This window comes from Podarcis bocagei (assembly GCF_964188305.1).
Source record: "Podarcis bocagei genome assembly, chromosome: 8".
Taxonomy (NCBI): domain Eukaryota; kingdom Metazoa; phylum Chordata; class Lepidosauria; order Squamata; family Lacertidae; genus Podarcis; species Podarcis bocagei.
The window spans coordinates 7,701,084-7,721,101 of NC_138133.1; the positions used below are offsets into that span (position 1 = coordinate 7,701,084).

Here is a 20,018-nt window from a genome sequence, read left to right on the forward strand (position 1 = left end):
TAATAATAAATCCCCTGACGTAATGTATTTGTGTGGGGTATTTTCCCTAAATAGAGGCACGACTTTACATAATTTAATTCATTTTCGTATGCTATGTTTGGGTCACAAATGTCAGATGATAACTGCATCACCCCTAATTTTTTCACTGTATTAAGGAAGCCAAGTTTCTTCCTTGGCCAGCATCATAAGTAGATATGTGGGGTTTGTTTTTTTTCATTTCTGCTGTTCAGCACGGTTGCATTAGCCTTTTATTAAACGAAGGGGCATCTGGCTTAGACCTAACTATAGGCCACACTACCTTTTCTACTTGGTTCACTGACAGCAGAGGGAGAGAGAGAGAGAGAGAGAGAGAGAGAGAGAGAGAGAGAGATGGGCCCGTCCACAAAGAGTGGGGTGAATGTATGAGGCTGCCTTAGGCTGAGTTCTACTGGCATGTACCTCGCAAGACGAATGCCTCGCAAGACAAAAAACTCGCAAGACGAAAGGGTTTTTTGTTTTTTGAGCTGCTTCGCAAGACGATTTTCCCTATGGGCTTGCTTCGCAAGACAGAAACGTCTTGCAAGTTTGTTTCCTTTTTCTTAACACCGTTAATACAGTTGCGACTTGACTTTGAGGAGCAACTCATAGAACGCGGTGTGGTAGCCTTTTTTGAGGTTTTTAAAGACTTTGGTGACTTTTGAAGCTTTTCCAAAACTTTCCCGACACCGTGCTTCGCAAGACGAAAACAATCGCAAGACGACAAAACTCGTGGAACGAATTAATTTCGTCTTGCGAGGCACCACTGTAATGTCTCCTGAATGGCACAGCTCTCCAAGATCTGAAATGAGGGGTCTTTCCCAGGAAATTGCAGAATGCACAAAGAAGTATACATTACGTGCAAAAGAGACACAAAACTTTTGATTCCTGAGTATGCTTTCTGAGATTCCTTCACCTGGATATGCCAAGGACTGAACCTGTGACTTTCTATAGGACATGTGTATTTTATGTTTGTGGTTCCTCCCCATGGAACACAACAGAGAATACAATCTAAAACATGCAGGGTCCAGCCTGCTTAGATTTGTACTCTGGCTACTAATCTTGGACTCTTGAACCTTGGTCCTTCATCTTGGATGATTTCTTGCCAACACCATGCATCGTGCATCATTTTATTTGCATGCCGCCTTTCCATACTTCAAACCACGTTCAAGGTGACTTACAATCTGAAAAAATTACAAACATCGCAAAAGTGGTGTTGTTTAGTTGTTTATTCGTGTCTGACTCTTCGTGACCCCATGGACCAGAGCACGCCAGGCACTCCTGTCCATGGGACTCTCAAGAGTCTCCTCCAGCACCATAATTCAAAAGCATCAATTCTTTGGCGATCAACCTTCTTTATGGTCCAGCTCTCACTTCCATACATCACTACTGGGAAAACCATAGCTTTAACTACCATATTTTTCGCTCTATAACACGCACCTGACCATAACACGCACATCGTTTTTAGAGGAGGAAAACAAGGGAAAAAATATTCTGAATGAAACAGTGGACGTATCATTTTTGTGCTTCATGCTGTGGCCACAGACATGTGATCTGATGGTGAATTTGGGGTGACCCAATGCAAAAATCCTGAGAATCCCTGTGGATCCATGCTTTGTAACCACGTTTTTGCACCATTGCAGCCCCAGGCAACAGTGGGTGCGTGATTTTTTGGGGGGGCAGGCTGTAGCCATGGACATGCTATGTGCTCTGATGGTGAACTTTGGCTGACCCAATGCAAAGATCCTGAGGATCCATGCTTTGTAACCACGTTTTTGCACCATTGCAGCCCCAGGCAACAGTGGGTACGTGATTTTTTTTTGGGGGGGGGACAGGCTGTAGCCATGGACATGCTATGTGCTCTGATGGTGAATTTTGGCTGACCCAATGCAAAGATCCTGAGGATCCATGTGGATCCATGCTTTGTAACCACGTTTTTGCACCATTGCAGCCCCAGGCAACAATGGGTGTGTGATTTGGGGGGGGGGCAGGCTGTAGCCATGGACATGCTGTGTGCTCTGATGGTGAATTTGGGGTGACCCAATGCAAAGATCCTGAGGATCCATGTGGATCCATGCTTTGTAACCACATTTTAAGTGGGGAGGGAAGGAAAAACACAGAAGGCTAAGAATGCAGGAGAGGGCTATAACGTGAGGAAAGGAAGGCAAAAGTTTCCCCCCACCCACCCACACAAGCCAGCCAGCGTGCTCTCTCTCTCTCTCTCTCTCTCCCCCTCTCCCTCTCCCTCCCACCAGCATGACAGAAGAAAGCATTTTAACTGCATTAAGAACTATTTAGCAGCGAAACCTAAGCTTTGCCATCCCTTAAGAGGTACAGACACTGTAATCTTCCAGATCGCATGAATTTACAGGCAAAACACTGTTTAAGGATTTCATCCTTTTAAATGGAAGAAAGCATATTTGAATGCTGTGTGTCTCCAAAAACAAAAAGCAGGAAGTCAAATCAGAATTTTAAGCCGAACCTGTAATCTCTCTTCCCTTCACAAACATTGTTCCCTCCGGAGCAGGGAGAGGATAGAAGGAGGGACGCTCCTTTCCTTTCCTCTCTTCTTGCCTGGAGGGGAGGGGCTTTCCCTGCTCTTTGTTCCGTTTGAGCAAACACAGCAACGAAACAGAGCGGGTGGGCAGTAAGACCCTGAGGCAGAATGCAGGAAAGCTGCCACTTCCTCTCTCACGGAGCTCCCTTCTCCCTGAAGCGCGGTTTGATTTTTGCCTCATTTTTCGGCTCCAGGGACCACACATTCGCTGCATAACACGCACAGACATTTCCCCTTCCTTTTTAGGAGAAAAAATCTGCGTGTTATAGAGCGAAAAATACGGTATGCGGACCTTTGTTGGCAAGGTGATGTCTCTGCTTTTTAAGATGCTGTCTAGGTTTGTCATTGCTTTTCTCCCAAGAAGCAGGCGTCTTTTAATTTCATGGCTGCTGTCACCATCTGCAGTGATCATGGAATCACAAAAGTAGTCACAAACAATAAATAAAATGCACCAAAAAGTACACAATGACCCCCGCCCCTAAAAATACCCCAGTCCAAGAGTCTGTTCAGCAGCCTCAGCTTTGGCAGCTGAAGTCAGTCAGAGCCCATGGGAAAATGGAACTTCCAGGACTCACAGCCAAGATGGTCAAGCATCTCAATACGATATTGAACCTCCTACTGTTAAAAGTTTCAATGTTTGAAGAGGCTGGTGGACATGGCTCAGTCTGGGACCAAACAACCTCCTCTTCAACCATCCCTAGTTGTACTACTTCAGACCACAGTCTGATGTGGTCCAGCCCAGGCATAGATATCTAAGACAGGGACTTGGGTTCTCCGTTCTTCCCCAGAGAAGTTCTGAGACCTCCAGCCACATGCAGGGAGAACATCAGTTCATGCACCCATATCCAGTCCCATCACCAGTTGCCAGCTGGTGTTCCAGGCTAGAGCAAAGGCCTTCTAGAACCTCCTCTTTTCTGTGGGGTGGGAGGAGGCTGCCCCAGGTGTCCCCTTCAGGAAAGGGAAGTGCTGTAGGCCCTGTCAGTAGCTAAGCCCTGTTCAGGCATTTACCTGCCCTACCCCACCCCACCCCTTAGAACTAAATGAGGCAGAGGGCAAGGCATGTTCTCTCCCACTGCATTCCCATTGCTCAGCCCCATCAACTTCCATGAGTTGGAAGGGTAACTGGAGGAGTTTTACTGGGAACCTGTTCTCCTCATTGGGCTCCCCATATGATTTATAACCCTGCCCAGTTAGGTTTTGCATTGTGCCGGGAGCTTACATGGGTAGAGCAGACTTTAATCCAGCAAATGGCTCAAAAATTACTCAAGGGAAATTATTCATCGACTGTAAATAACAGAGATTGATGGATTGATTTTCAGGGAGCTCACAGGTTGGAGACAATGTTCTGGTTCAGAAGGTTAAAGAAAGAGAAAGAGACTTGGCTATTTATTTATTTTTAAAGGTTCTGCTCTAAGAAGAACTGACAGAGAAAATGAGGGTAGAAGAGGAAACATATGTGATAACTGGGGGATAGATGAATATTAAATTATAGAGTTTGAGATCCTAAAGCAGGCATATCCAAAGTCTGTTTCGGGGGCCTAGTGTGGTTGGTTTAATCTGGCCACTGTGGCAGTTTATATCCTGGGGTAAAATCCCCCCCCCCCAAATCTCCACAACTTCAATCTTAAATAATAAAAAAAAGGTCAACAACTTTGGTTGTCAGCCCTCACGGCCCTTCACTTCATCAAATCTGGCCCTCTTTGAAAAAAGTTTGGAAACCACTGAAGAAAGAGAGTAGCGAGACAGAGTCTAGGCTTTAGAACAGCAGGAGCCTAAATGAAATAGGAGATAAAGGAGGAAATTGAGATTTTTGGCAGTGCTAAAACAGTTGTTTTGAAACGTGTTTTCTTGAAGGTGTTAAGAAATGTGGGAGTGGCCCCTGACTAAAATGATTTCAACAAGGGACATCCTGTTTTGGGGCATCATCCATCCAACTGCGGGATCCTTCTAATCCACTCAGAAATGCAAAAACCCTCCAGTAGAAAGTTGTCATAGTTTGGCAGGCTGTTTTAGGACTAATTCTAATACTTTTCATGGCCAGTCAGTGACCGCTTACATATAGAAAATGAGCATTAGCTTGAATTATTCATTCAAGAGTGCAGGATCCAGGAGAGAAGATAACAGCTACTTCACTCCTCTCTGGTTGTGTTGTGCTGAGCCAAGTCATGGTTTAACTTCATGTGTCATCTGAGCCCAAGGCTCCCAGTTTAGATCCTGGACAAAGCACAAGTTGGAAATCGCAGAACACAGAGCTTGCTTACAGCTCAGGGTCCGTCTGGAGAGAGCTAAACCTGGCTTTGGATGGAACATTGAGCCAGCACAGCAGCAAAATCACCAGGGAAGAATGAAGCAGACACAATCTCCGCTCCCAGAACTCACATGCTCGTTCATTCACGTTAAGCTGTGGTTTCGCTTAGTGTAACACGTGAACCAAACCAGTGGGAGTTTCATTTGAGAGTAAGTTATTAATGTTAAATAACTTCTGTGCGGGCAGCTACAGAATAGCTGACTTGAGGCATCTGGTCTGCTAAATGTGGATATATTTAACATTCCGAGCTGAAAGAGAACATCTGTGGGAAACTGCTCAGTTTGTAATTTGAGTGTTATAAGATGGATGCATTCATATATGAATCATATTTATGAACGTTGGCGATATTGCTAGCAGAATCAAAAAGGAATCTCAGACTTGGCTCATGAGTTCTTACGAACTAACATTACAAGTGCAATCCATTCTGAGGAGTATCTCCATATTTAGAATTTGGTTATTAGACTATAAATTGTTGTTAGTTTCTAACTTTTCATTGTTCCTTTATTTTTTGCCATGTAGGTGTTATAAAACCATTTTTAAAAACAACAGCTTGTCCATATGGATGCATTCATGGAACGACAATTTGGGTGGCAGTGGCAAAAAAAATATTTTTAAAGAAGAAGTAGAGGAAGAGAAGAACAGGGCACTATCCTGATAGGGATGTGAATTTCTACTTCCCCAGTGATCAGATTGATCATTTCATGAGTGGGGAGGGGGCAACAATAAACTGTGGAGGAGGGGCTGTGTGCAACCGAAAGGGTGCGGCCCTTGGCGAGTGAACCTGGCCCCCAGGTCAAAGGGGGCTAGGCATCCTTGCTTTGAAATTAGGCGCTCTCTATTACAAGGTACATATCACAAAGCAGGCAAGGGACACAAAGCACACAAGATATTTAGGGCAAAGCAGAGACGGCTCTTCAGTGAAGAGCTTTTGTTGTGTAGCAAAGTTCCTGACTTCAGCATATCAAAGGACGCCGTCATACTTCAATTCATCACAGCAATGAAAGGTTTATTAACCTTATTCTTGTTTTTTTAAAGAAAGGGAGAAAGAAAATAGAACTTTCAAGGAGACATATTTAATAAGGGCTTTGGAAAAATTGACGGCCTAACTACAAACTGTATTGAGACGCCTGTGGTGCTTTGATGCCTTTGAACTGCCAGGAAAGCCATTATCTAGATTACATTTTATTATGTTTTCTGCTTTTTCATCCTGATAAGGTTTAATGCAGGATCATTACATATGAGAATAGATTTAATCCTGTTTTCTTAGCAGGCTTTAAGGACACCAAGGGGATTATTCATATAATAAGATGCAAGGTTGCTATGGAAAACTCTATAGCAACCCAACATCTTCACAAAAGCAAGCAGCCACTTGTGACAGCAATCTAAATTTACATTTATTTTAGTGTCATTTTTATCGACACTCTTAGTCTCTCATTTTGACAAGATGCTAAAATATATTTTGGTGCCTTTGCTTGAACAAAATTAACACTGTAGTACTGGAATAGAAACAGTTCATAAAAATATTGGGAAATAATAATAATAATAACAGTAGTTTAGCAAAATAAAATTCTAAACTAACATAAAAAATGCTTTATTTCCCCCCACAAGAAAATATTGCTACTTTTTCACAAGTATTATCATTTATCATTTACCTTGCAGTGATTTACTTCATAATGAAGTGTGATGTAATAGTCAGAAAACCTGCTACTAAATGTTTGTGCTGGCTAAATTGCCTGGCATCAGTGGCATCAATGCATATGGTTTGAAATTAAGAGGCCCTGGTAGTTATATACTGGATACTCATAGCTAATAATACATCAAGCCTCAGGATAGGGGTGTAACAGATCACATCAGCAAGGCATGCTCTATCTAAAATTAAGCACTGATTTTCAAGGTATGAAAAAGTGACTTACTTTGACAGAATCATGCCCTAATTAAATGGCTTTCTTCTTATACCATGAGCAGTGTGTGGCAAAATATTTTAATGAGGAAATGAATTGTAATAGATTTTATGCACTTCTGAAATATATGGTTTCTAGCTGTATTCCAAGTTAATATCCAGCTGTTCCCCATTATGCTAGGTGATGTTTTCCCAGTACTCAACCCCAGACATTCCCAGTTAATTCATTCTCCTTTCCACACAAAAAGTCCAAAAGGGATTCTCCAGTTGTTATTATTGTGAAATGTTAAGAATAGTCTTCCTCCAGTCCAGTATGTCGAATTTATCTCCGAAAAACCCCCAGCATCCATTATTAGCATAATAATCCATAGTTATTTACTAGTTGTATATTAATTCCTACCCAATTCCATATCTTCCAATCCCTTTTTATGTTGGCCATGATTTCCCATCCTAATTTAACAGGAGAGAATGAGAAAAAAGAGACTCCTCTTTCTATTTATTCCATTATTTTTCCAAGTGTATCACCATCCCCTCCCTCTAAATTCACTCTAAATTGTGTTAAAAGCATTTCAAAATGTTTCTTAATGTCTCTGTCAATGGTTTCATTATCATCCCCTCCATTTCATCATCTGCTGCCTCCCGTTTTACTATTCCACTCTCATGTTCTGGCAGATGTTGATCAGTACACACCCACACACACCCTCCGCAAAAGGCTCTGTGTATTCTTTGGTCTGGTCTTTCTCCGATCAATTTCCATTCCCCATTTTATCCATCTTATCTCTGAGGTCTTTCAGTTGCTCATCCAATAATTGCTGCACAATACCAACAATCAGTGGTGTGTTTTGTTAGTTTGTTAACAGTCTCCACCTTGAAAACTTGCATCTGTCTCTTTCAGAAGTGCCTTCTTTCCGCGGATGAAGTTTCATTTTTGCCAGCACTGCACAAAAGGGACGGAGAGTTAAAAGTAATAGAAAATGAAGATTCTTAAGATCCAGAACTCCCTTATCCATTTATAATCTTTCTAAATCAGAAACAATTAGAATAAGCTTTTTGCTTTATTTTTCAGTCTGTTTGTTAATGCCTCTTCTTATGCCAGCAGTCAGTTTGCATTCCAGTTGAACTATTAATTGGCAGACCAATCACCACAGTCATAATTCATCCCAATCTCCAAAGTAATTAAAAGAAGGGAAGTTTAGCTGACCTGATGGCCTGAGGCTATTCAGGACTATTATGTGGTGTCTGGGCATGATGGTGGATTGGGAGGGAGAAATGGTTTCCACTGAATGGAAACCTTCAATGGCGCAGACTCATACCACCCAACTTACCACTGATGGGAATGTGCCTGGCTCCAGTAAACAAACCGTTGGTCACCCATGTTAAACTTCCTTTGAATTCCTGCCCTTACCCGTCCCACCCTTGGCATGATGTAGGCTGAAAGGTGTAGGGAGGGTGCCCGTGGCTGTCCCAAAATGGCCTGAGGGGCCAAATGGGGAGGTCTGCTGGGGCAATATTGCTCTGTGGGGTGGAGGTTCCCCACCCCTGTTGTAGTGGGGAGTTGAAGCCAAAGGTGCTGTGACTCTGCTAGAAGGCAGACTAGTGCACTTCTGTCTGAAAGCCAAAACGGGCCGGACATTATTTCAGGCATGTCCAAAGTCTGTTTTGGGGGCCTAATCTGGCCCGCCAGGAGGTTTAATCCCGCCCCTGTGGCAGTTTATTTCCTGGGGTATCCTAAAAAAAAAAAACAACCTCAGCAACTTCAATCCTTAAGCCTCAACAACTATGGTCGGCCCTCACGACCCTTCACTTCATCAAATCTGGCCCTCTTTGAAAAAAGTTTGGACACCACTGCATTATTAGATTTCTCTTTTTGTTAAAAGCAGCTACAGTGGTGCCCCGCAAGACGAATGCCTCGCAAGACGGAAAACTCGCTAGACGAAAGAGTTTTCCGTTTTGGAGGTGCTTCGCAAAACGAATCTCCTATGGGCTTGCTTCGCAAGACGAAAATGTCTTGCGAGTTCCTGCGGGTTTTTCCCCTCCCCCTTTTTCTAAGCCGCTAAGCTGCTTATCAGCTGATCCGATAAGCTGCTAAAAGCCGCTAATAGCGCTAATCCGCTAATCCGTCAATGGGCTTGCTTCGCAAGGCGAAAAAACCGCTAGACGAAGAGAATCACAGAACGGATTCTTTTCGTCTTGCGAGGCACCACTGTATAGGGGATATCATACTCGACTGGGACTGGGACACAGGCTGTGGGAGTTAAACTCCCCCCTCCTCAGTGCCATTTCTCTAATTTTATTCGCCCCTCAAAGCTGCTGTTTGACCAAGGCCAGAATATCTGTGGTGCAACTGGAGCAATTGTTTTGTTATTAGGATGGTTTGTCTTATTACTGCACTTCATAAGCTTTTTTAGCTGAAAAGCTCTGTCTATTGCAGTTGTATAGTATACAAAAATAAAATAAAATACTGATGCTTCAGGACAGTGGAGTTTCCTTTGCCCCTGGTGGCTACAAGCCTAAAATAACTCCTTAGGAATCAACTGCCTGGGCACGCTAACCTGAGCATAAGCTCAATTGAACACAAGTGGGATTTATGCATCTGGAACATGCAGTCATCAGGCCAGATTCAGATTGGTTCAAGCCTTGAGGCTGTACTCATTTGGGAGGAGGCAGAAGAACATGACTCTGTATCATACAAAGATGCATCGCTCCCGTAAAAGGAACCATATTATTATTATCATTTATTTATTAGTTCATCAATTAAATCTCCACGCTATCCTTCATGTGAAGTTCACAAGGCGACTTTATTGTAAAGGGCAGTTTACAGTATGGCGCATGGTTTCTGGCGATTTCATGCTCCCTTAGCTATCTTCACAACAGGAGAGGAGGTGAGCAAAAACAGAGATGAATTAAGTGAAAGAAAGTTTAATCTGTGTAACGACACATGTTCAGAGTGTTTTCATTTTTGTTTATTAAAGTTGGCAAAATGCTGCTTCCTGGTGTTTTGCTGAGAGTTGTGAAACTCTGCCAGCTCAAGAATATTTTATTGTAGTCCACAAAAGCTTATGCTGTAATTAATTAGTCTTTAGACTTGCTATGTGGAACCTTTGGGGGGAGAAAGAGGCCCTTTTTGGGTAATTGCACCAGGGCCCCCAACCACTGCATTTGACTTCCTGGAGAAAACATACATTTAAAGGTGGATATGTGTCCGGCTTTACAGAGCATAGTCCTCTATTAGAAGGTGCTCTGCATTTAGTGTAGTTTCAAGGGAAATAATGCTAAGAAGGGGAGGCAGGCAGGACTCGGAATTTGCCCATCAACCGTTTGCACCAGCACAGACCAAGCAGGCAGTCAAGGGCACCTGGTCACAGTGTCTTCTCCTATCGTATCTCTCCCTTTGGCCAATGGGAGCTGTCACCCAAAAGATCTGGAAGGCACCAGCTTGGAGAAACCTGACTTAGAGGAAGGCGTTTCTGGTTTTCAGGGCATTTTATCTTTTTATCTCTGTCCTGGCAGCAGGAAAAAAAGAGAGAGAGGTGAAGTTGGGCCTCTGGTGTGCCTTAATGTAATTTTAGAACTGCATATGCCCTAGCCCAGGGGTGCTCAAACTTTTTTGAAAGAGGGCCAGATTTGATGAAGTGAACATGCGTGAGGGCTGACCAAGAAATAAACTGCCACAGGGGCCAGATTAGGCCCCCAAAACAGACTTTGGACATGCTGGCCCTATCCGTATTTGAGAACAGCTCTGAAATCCTCTAAAGATTCCACCATGACTTGAGATGACGGGAGGCTGTGCCTTTGTTGTGCTCTCCCTATCTCTCTCTCTGTGCCTCTATTCCTTCCATCCCTCTAAATCAGTGGTTCCATTTGGTGGCCTGGGGGGTTCGCCTATCCCAACCAGGGGGTCTGCGGCACCATTCACATAGCAAAAGCTACCATAGAGAAATCAAGAATGTCAAAAGTAGGGGGTCCATGGCTTGGCTTTTGAAAAACAGGGATTTACGGACCCTGACGGTTAAGTCCAGTCGTGGACGACTCTGGGGCTGCGGCGCTCATCTCGCTTTACTGGCCAAGGGAGCCAACGTTTGTCCACAGTTTTTCCGGGTCATGCGGCCAGCATGACTGAGCCGCTTCTGGCGAAACCAGAACAGCGCACGGAAACGCTGTTTACCTTCCCGCCGGAGCTGTACCTATTGATCTACTTGCACTTTGACGTGCTTTCGAACTGCTAGGTTGGCAGGACTTAGCTAATTGGGAACCACTGCTCTAAAGCACACAAACACACACCCCTTAAGACCTTTTAATTCTGCATATGTTCTTAAGAATCTGCTGTTCTTTCCCCCTTAATAAATATTTCCTCCCCCCACCCTTCTCTTTAAAAATATTTGAATAATTTTATGTGATTTTAGTATTTAAAAAAATGTTCCGGGAGTCTCCAGGGTATTGTTTGGTCTCGTAAAATACCCTAAACACCAACTGTTGGGTAGGCATGCATATAAATATGGCCTGGATCAAAAGCATTGCATCATTTGAGATGTGGGTAGGCTCTGCTATTTAGAGTGGGAGGGGGATTAAAATCCCAGAAGACCTTGGGCATGTCTAAAGCAGCATTTTAGATCTTCGCCTTTGGTTTCAATCTAGGTAAAATTGGTTGAGCTGAAGTCCTATTCAAGTGGGCCAGAAGTTTTCCCACGGCAAGTATTTTCAGCTCCTTAAGAAAGCTTCCCACACAGTTGGAGATTTATGGGTTTAAGACAACAGAAACATAATAATTAAAACAAAATACACTATAGGCTTTTTTTAAAATTCACTCCATTATTAATCACCTCATGAGATGGCCCCAAACTGCTCCATTTCTCAGCTGAAGAGAGGCAAAGCACTTTATGTTTGATTAATGGCACTTGAGAACTTGAGGAAAATGTTCATGTAATTTCTGGGTGAGAATAAAACATTACGATATGATGAATTAACCTTCTAAAGAAATTGTTTAAAATCATGCCAACAAGTGTGGGAAATCTTTCTTTCTCTGTCTCTCTCTTTTTTAACCAACCACAGAAAATTATATCAATTATAAGGAACTAATGTTTCCATACTTTACAAAAGATATTCTCAAGTAATTTTATTACCCCAAAATGTCTATTCTTCTCCAAGCGTAACTTCAAAAAAAGGAAGCAGGCCAACAGGGAAGGAAACTAAAGGCACTTCCAGGCCCTTGCTATATTTGAGGGGTTGAGATTCAATTATATACCAACCAATTCAGATTGCACAATTAAAGGGCCTTCCAGACTGGTATTTCACTGTGGCACATTAGAGTTAGTTGTGGATATATACTGATTAATAAATAATTCCATGATGTGTCCCTAACACAACCACATTATTCCTGTCATATAGCATATAGCACAAAAAATGCAGGACAAAAAAAAACCAGCAGTGTAGGTGGTATGACTTGTTACAGGATTTCAGCAGGAAATTACAGGATATGGACTGACTAAAAATGAAGCAATTATATGCCTGCCCCAACACATTTGCAGGCGCAAATAATATTGAAAGTGGAGTTGTATATGACTGCCCTGATCCCACTGTGACCACAAATAATCATGAATGTGCAATAGAAAGAACGTCTACAGGGGCCGAAATTGGATTTGGTGCTCTTGTGCAACAAACTGGACTTTTTGCAGTACAGAAAGTGATGGGAAAGTGCAAGAGAAAGTGTGGGATAACAATGAGGAATACAGGTGATCAAAAAATTTTGTTTAATTCAAAAGAGTGACAAAGTTAAGCAGGAATTTCAGAATGCATCCCTGGTTTTTTGAATTCTTTTCTCTTTACAGTACCTCATCTTCTATATAACATTTGTACCTGGGCAGGACATCTATGACCTGTTGTTGTACATTATGCAGTACTCATCTTGGCACTGTAGATTGATGGCCTCTTCTGACACCATGTTGCACGACATTATGACATTGTGTCCTTTGTTGAGACGGCGATGGTATATTACAGTGTCATCTCTGTAGTCACTATAAATATTTATGTGTGTCAGCTTCTGAACATCTCCTCTTGGCTCTTTTCTCATATTTTTGTGTTGATAACACCTGCTTCAGCTTACTCCTTTTTGCTGGGCTGCCTCTGATGGGGCATTTGCAAATATTATTTTACTCTGGTTCAGGTTATCCTACATTTTAATACACGTGCATGTATATTTCTGAGTGGAGACTACTAAACTGAGGATTAAAACTTGTTAATTTCCCTGTCATTCCATGAATATTTCATTGGCAGGATCTCAGTCCCAATAAGAGCGCCCGGGGATTCAGACTTGATGGCAATTCCTGCTGCTGCTCCATCTCTCCTGGGTGCCTGAGAGATCAGTGTAGCTATAGGGTGTTCATCACTCGGGTGTCTCAATCTGTCCTTGGGGACCCCTGCAATAGCTGACCACTGCCCTTTATCTCACAATCCCTACCTCTCTCCTCCCCTTGTGAGCCAGTGTGCTAACCTGCCCCCACCCCCCTCTTCACCTCCTTCCAAAACTGGAAGTCCTTGAGAAATTGCCTGCTGCTGATGAATTGCAATGGTGAGGAATTAATTTGAATCCCTCATACTAACCTATGTATGTCACCACATCCTATTAGCATTGCTTCCCTGAACTGTGATCGCTGCTTACAGCTTCTGTTGTGAAAGTAATTTGAAGGGTGGCTCACAAATATCTTCCTGTGCTGCTTTGTACAGTGTTCCAGGCAATTATTTTCCACCAATACTTCCGGGGATGTAAAACTGGTAACCATTAATAGCACCGTGTTCCTTTGTTTTGATTTTCTTTCTAATAAGAAAGCTTGTCGGCCATATTCAGCATGTTTAACAAAGAAAGTTGATGTCATTCATCATGATGTATCTGGATCCGTGCTTAGCCACAAGGTTCAGGCTTCCAGGACCTCACATGGGGCCTCGGAACAAAATAAAGACAAATCTCACATATGGCCCTAGGGGCATGATAGCATGATATGGAAGACAGTCGTACCTCGGAAGTCGAATGGAATCTGTTCCGGAAGTCTGTTTGACTTCCAAAACTTTCAGAAACCAAGGTGTGGCTTCCAATTGGCTGCAGGAAGCTCCTGCAGCCAATGGGAAACATTCCCAGACGTTCATGTTCCAAAGAATGTTCACAAACCGGAACACTCACTTCAGGAGCCAAAACGTTTGACTCACAAGGCATTTGGGAGCCAAGGTACGACTGTATACAGGTTTTATCTGTATGTTGTTGATTATTTTACTGTTTTATGCACATAGCTAAGAGATTTTATTTTTATTATTGAGCAGTTTACTGCATTCCTTAATTGAATAAACGGTGGTCTGCATGCTCCTCTGACCGGAAAGGAAAATAGACATTGGGAAGCAGATAGGCTGAAGGGCCAAGAAGAAAGAGATATTAGGAGGCAGAAGAGCTAGGGAAGAGGTACCCACAAAGCAGGAGTAGCTAAGAGATGGAAAAATAAGCAACTTATTTTAACATGCCACCCTAATCTCGGCTGAGCGTCTGCACAAGATTCCAGGAGGTTCCAGACTCGCACTCAGGATTGTATTTCTGTTGGGAAATTGAGGCACAGCGGAGATTAGCATCTTTAAGAAATATGGTTTATTTACACATATTTACTACACCTAAAGCCTTCCATGGAGCAGGTGCAGAACACCCCAAGATTGTCTCTCATCGCCGCTTCCATAGCTCCAGCAGCCGGTCCTGCTCCCGGGTCTCTCGGGGCAGCTTCCTCCAGGCAGCACCACATGAAGTTGTTGTCCTTTCTCCTCCCCTTCCCAGCAAACTTTGTAGAAAACAGCTCCTCCCCATCTGTCCACTTGTGAGCGTCTTGCTAAGCTACTGCACTTGGTTCTGGTGTTTCCCTATGGAAGCAAGTGGGTGGAGCCATCCTCCCAACACCAGACCTACTGCTTCTTACCTTGATGGGTCTGAGCTGGTGGTGAGGTCATCTCCACGTGACCTGCCCTGCAGGAACCCTAGGTTGGTAGGCACTGCTCCCACCAGGGCAATTGCCCTGCCCCAGCCCTTTGCAAGTAAGCAGCAGAGATGTTGGTGTCATGGAGGCAGTTGCATGTGTCTGTTGTGCCCCACTAGGGCATACCACCTGCTTTCAGGCGTGCCTGCAAAGCCTTCCCAGTTTGTCGTAAGAAATACTTCAGCATTCAGCTTTATGGTTCTGCAAGGGGAAATGGACTCTTTTCCGAAGTATGTTCCCATGCCTTTTGAAGTTCCTGCTGCCTATAATTTACATATACTGCTCCTGTCAGATGACAATTAAAGATTCCATAATATAGAATGTGAAAATTACGCCATCACTGGCGTGAATCAATAACATGCCCTTACTTATGAATGCTCATGGAATTGTTTGCAGTTATGAATTTGATTACAGCTGCTTTATAGTGATGTGAATTCACAACAGCACCAGAATAAATAATATACAATATTTATTTACTAAGCCAAACAGTCCTTGATGTTGCCAAAAGGAAAGTTTTTTTTCTGGAGGAGCGTAGCAGTGTCCCTAAAATGCTAGATAACACATTTGCCGTCCTGTCTATATTTATGCTCAAATAATTTATTTAAATAATGTTGCTGCTGCGATCTTGATAGCTTCCTGCATTTTGCCACACAAATTTCAGTCTACACTGCAGACGGTGCAATTCATTTGCTAAATGTAATTTCCATCTCTGCATACTAATCGATTTCCTCACAAGCACCTGCTATCTGTTATGATAATAAAGCTGCCATTCTAAATTGAAAAGGGGCCAAATTCAGCTTCCTAAGGAAATGACTTAAGTGTCTTTCAATGCTACTAATGCAGTAATGCTTCTGTAGTGCCAACATTTTTTTCCAGAGCATTTGCATTTTATATCACTTGGTTCTGTTCCATAATTTCTCTGTCTATGCATAGCCCAATGCTGAGGAAAGAATCCAAAGGGGAAAATCTTAGTTTTCATCTGCAGGCTTTCACTCTAGTACTGACCCGCAGTGTGTGTGCAAATCGGAAACAAGGGCACGTTTCTTGGAGACTGGATACTGACCAGAAAATCGAGATATGCATATCCCCCAACTGCTGTTTTAGATTAGGCATATTGTGCACATTCTCCATGAGGTCTGGGGAATGTGCACAACGGCTGGTTGTTATTCACATTAACCGCTCACATTATTCTCAACATATATGCGTATAGGGCTGTTTTGCAGAAGATAGAGAGACTTACCGTATTTTTTGCTCTATAAGACTCACTTTTTCCCTCCTAAAAAGTAAGGGGAAATGTGTGTGCATCTTATGGGGCAAATGCAGGCTGCGCAGCTATCCCAGAAGCCAGAACAGCAAGAGGGATTGCTGCTTTCACTGCACAGCGATCCCTCTTGCTGTTCTGGCTTCTGAGATTCAGAATATTTTTTTACTTGTTTTCCTCCTCCAAAAACTAGGTGCGTCTTGTAGTCTGGTGCGTCTTATAGAGCGAAAAATACGTTTTTTTGTTGCTTCAGAGGGCAAGATTAGAGCCAATGAATGGAAACTTCAGCAAAGCAGATTTCAGATCAAGAGAAACTCTCTAACATTAAGAACTTTTCAGTAGTAGAATGGACTGCCCCAGGAGGTGATGTGTAAGCAGAGGCTGGATACTCATCTGTCAAGGCTACTGTAGTTGCATCCTGAACCACAGATCCTGCACTGAGCAAGGGTTTTGACTAGATGATCTCCTTGCTTCCTTCCAACTCTATGGTTCTATTATTTTCCCCAAAGATGCAGCTGATAGAAATTATCAATCAATGTCATTTTGGGAAAAGTTTTGTTAAACTTGTACAGCGGAAACCAGCTGAAAGTTTAACCTGTGTTCATAGCTATTGTCTATTTTTCTAGCGAAAGAGGTGCAGGAACGCCTCCCTCGTTCTCTTATAATGGCAATGGCGTCCACCTGTGAGGTGCCAGAATTGAGCTCCACTGAGCTCCAGCTGGAAAAAAAAGCCCTTCATATTGCACAATTCTCTGGTTTTCTTTCAGTTTTGGGGTGTGTGGATGGGGTGGAGATGTCCCTCCACGTAACCCAAAACGCTTTTAATGGCACCCTCCTAGAGAGGGATACTGGGTTCAGCCCTCCAGCATTGAGCCCCATGTTCCACCTGCCAAACGTTGAGGCGGGACGAAGTATCGCAAACCATGCTGCAAAGATCCTGAGCCAATCCAAGTGGGGCTTGAAGTCACCACCAATCAGCTGATCAGTGCTGACTTCAAGCACCGCTGGGACCAATAAGCGATTAGGAGCTCCCGAGTGGAAGCAATCCCAGTGGAGATTGCATCTGGCACCAAATCTAAAATACGCCAGCCCCACTTTCCAAGGAACAATTTGGAACACCTTTTGAGGCTGTCAGTTGCAGAGGAAGGAAAATAAAGCAGAAAAGCAGGCCTAAACCATGGTTTGCCTGGTGTATGCTTGAAAGCTCATACCAGGGTTTGAGTTCTAATCTGTGGTTGGCAAAACCATGTTCTGTTGTGATGTCTGAATTAAGCTTCTTTCATGGTGCCCATCTGCGTTCCGCTGCAAATTGGCTTATCTAAGATTATCTGCTGGCCTGCCAAGCAAATGAATTTCTTGTTACCTGTTGAATGCGATCCCATTATATTAACTACCAGAGTGTTTCCCTTCTTTCAGCCTTAGCTGCTCAAGCTTATGCACTTAAGGAAGAGAACGACAGTCTCCGATGGCAACTGGACGCTTACCGAAATGAAGTTGAACTCCTGAAACAAGAGAAAGGGCAGCTCTTTCGAACAGAAGAAAGTTTGACAAAGGACCAGCAGTTGCAGTTCTTGCAGCAAACGTTACAAGGCATGCAGCAGGTATTCCTTTACCAGAGGTTTGAACTGCTTTTAAAATAATCCTCCCAAACTGATGCATGCTGGGGGGGCATACGTGCAATTGAGAGCAGTCACCAGAAAGCCCCCGCCAAATTTGGTGCAGTGCTCTGGAAGAGAACTGATTATTACTCCTGTAACCCAGACAATAGGATGTGGGTGGTGCTGTGGTCTAAACCACAGAGCCTAGGGCTTGCTGATTGGAAGGTCGGCGGTTCGAATCCCCGTGATGGGGTGAGCTCCCGTTGCTCAGTCCCTGCTCCTGCCAACCTAGCAATTTGAAAGCACGTCAAAGTGCAAGTAGATAAATAGGTACCGCTCCAGCGTTTCTGTGCGCTGCTCTGATTCGCCAGAAGCAGCTTTGTCATGCTGGCCACATGAGCCGGAAGCTGTCTGCGGACAAACGCTGGCTCCCTCGGCCTATGGAGTGAGATGAGCGCACAACCTCAGAGTCGTCCGCGACTGGACCTAATGGTCAGGGGTACCTTTACCTTTAACGCAAACAATGGAGAAGCTGAGTATGCTCATTATTTAAAATTTAACACATAAAATTTCAAAAAAAAGAACCTTAAAAAATTATCTGCCTTTTCTTTTCTTTTCTTTTCTTTTCTTTTCTTTTCTTTTCTTTTCTTTTCTTTTCTTTTCTTTTCTTTTCTTTTCCTTTCCTTTCCTTTTCTTTCAATATGTGTATGTTCCCCTCTGAGGTACAGGGAGTGTGCATTCACAAACTAAGATTTTAAAATGAAGGGGTGTAAAGTGTAATTAAATGCCAGGGCGGTATTTCAAAAGAGGAAATAGACTGGCTGATATTTATCCATCTGTACATGTTCTCAGACACGTTTTTTGAAACTACATGAATTCTGCCGTTGGAGCTGTGCAGCAGAAAGCACCAAGTCACTAAAATAAAGGTGCAGAGAAAAGAATTCAAAATTGCTCAAGCATTGGAGAGTGTATTCCTAGTTGTTTGTGAACGTGGAAGTAGTAACCAACAAATGCCCATTGACACTTGTTGTCCTCCCATTCTCTGTGGCAATTTTAAGTACAATGGGTGGCCTAATAGGTGGAGAATTGTGCTTTACTAGGAACAAAATAATGCTTGAGTATGGGGGAAATGAGATATCCCTACAACCAAGTTCCAGCTGGGAAAAATACATTTGTATTCCTCTGCCATTTTAATTCCTCTGCAACTGCTGGGATAAGGATGTTTGTATCTACTTCAGCTGCACATAAGGACTGCACATTATTTCTGCAATTATCTAATCTTTTGGAAAAGCCCTCTGTCTGAGAAGAAGCCTATCAGCAAAAATAAGTGCATTTTTTTCTGTTGAAAAATAAGGTAAATATGGCAAAACTGGCTTATTTGCAAGCTACTGCTCCCAGTTCTTCTTTTCTCTCTCTTTTCTTTTCAAGATTTCTTCCTACATTTAAAGGACTAGGCAATCAAAAATTGTATTATCATTTTTTTCCCTTGGGTATAAAAATGGCAACCCTTGCAATTGATATTGTCTGGAAATGAAAATCCATTTGATTTAAGGGCAGTTCAGGCGTTGCACTTATACTTTTTTGAGATAATTCTCCTCATAGAGCTACGTTACAGTTTAATTTCTCACCCAGTGTGAGATCTCTAACAAACAAATTGAAATAATGTCCTGTATCCATGGTAACAAATGAGATATGCTTTACCTGATCTCATGATGGAACTGAATGAGGAAACTACGGAATTTAGCTCTGAAAAAAGCATTCGAGAATTATCCGAGCCATTCCCTTGACCTTAAAAACAGGTATTCCATCCAGCCCACATCTAAATTAGGAGCAAATTGTTTTTGGCATCTGTCTCAAGAGACAATAGAGGAATGTGCCTTCGGGGGTGGGGTGGGGGTGAAGTCAAACTGTTGGAGAGTCACAGCGCCTGCTGTAGCTGTAGAGCCAATACAGGAGAGGCATGTTTTGTTGCGTCTGGGGCAGGTGAAGGCGTCCAGTTTCGCTGGTGCAGAACAAAATTTGGAGCAGAAGGTTCTCATGTCCCATAACCCCTGTGCTTTCACAGATGGTTATTATTCCTTATTACCCAAATTGTGGTCACAAAGTTCAGGTAAAGTCAAATCGCCACTGCATGAAATTCAGCACCTCCTCTTTGACCCCAGCCTTCTGCCTCCAAACTTCTCTCTCTCAGCCATCCACTGCTTGCCCCCCAGAACTGTACAGTCCCTTTTGGTTGGGTTTGTTTCTGTTTTTCTCCCCGTCTTCTCTTCTCCAGGATATTCTGCTTCCGCTCTAACAGGCTCCTTCCGTCTCCTTGTCCCTTCCACGGCCCACATTTTCAAAGAAATATATGGAGTGTCTTTGCTGAATCAGACTCTG

The 20,018-nt window shown here is 43.1% G+C and overlaps 1 protein-coding gene across 8 annotated transcripts in view; it reads left to right on the top strand.

Annotated features, from left to right (window-relative positions):
* The window catches only part of ENOX1 (ecto-NOX disulfide-thiol exchanger 1), a 294,079-nt gene that overhangs the window by 244,810 nt on the left and 29,251 nt on the right, over positions 1-20,018 (top strand). For all 8 annotated transcript variants that reach the window (XM_081206412.1, XM_081206405.1, XM_081206409.1 and 5 more), the window contains one exon: positions 17,458-17,642. In XM_081206412.1, coding sequence (XP_081062538.1) covers positions 17,458-17,642 — 185 coding nt within the window. The remainder of the gene's footprint in view (positions 1-17,457; positions 17,643-20,018) is intronic.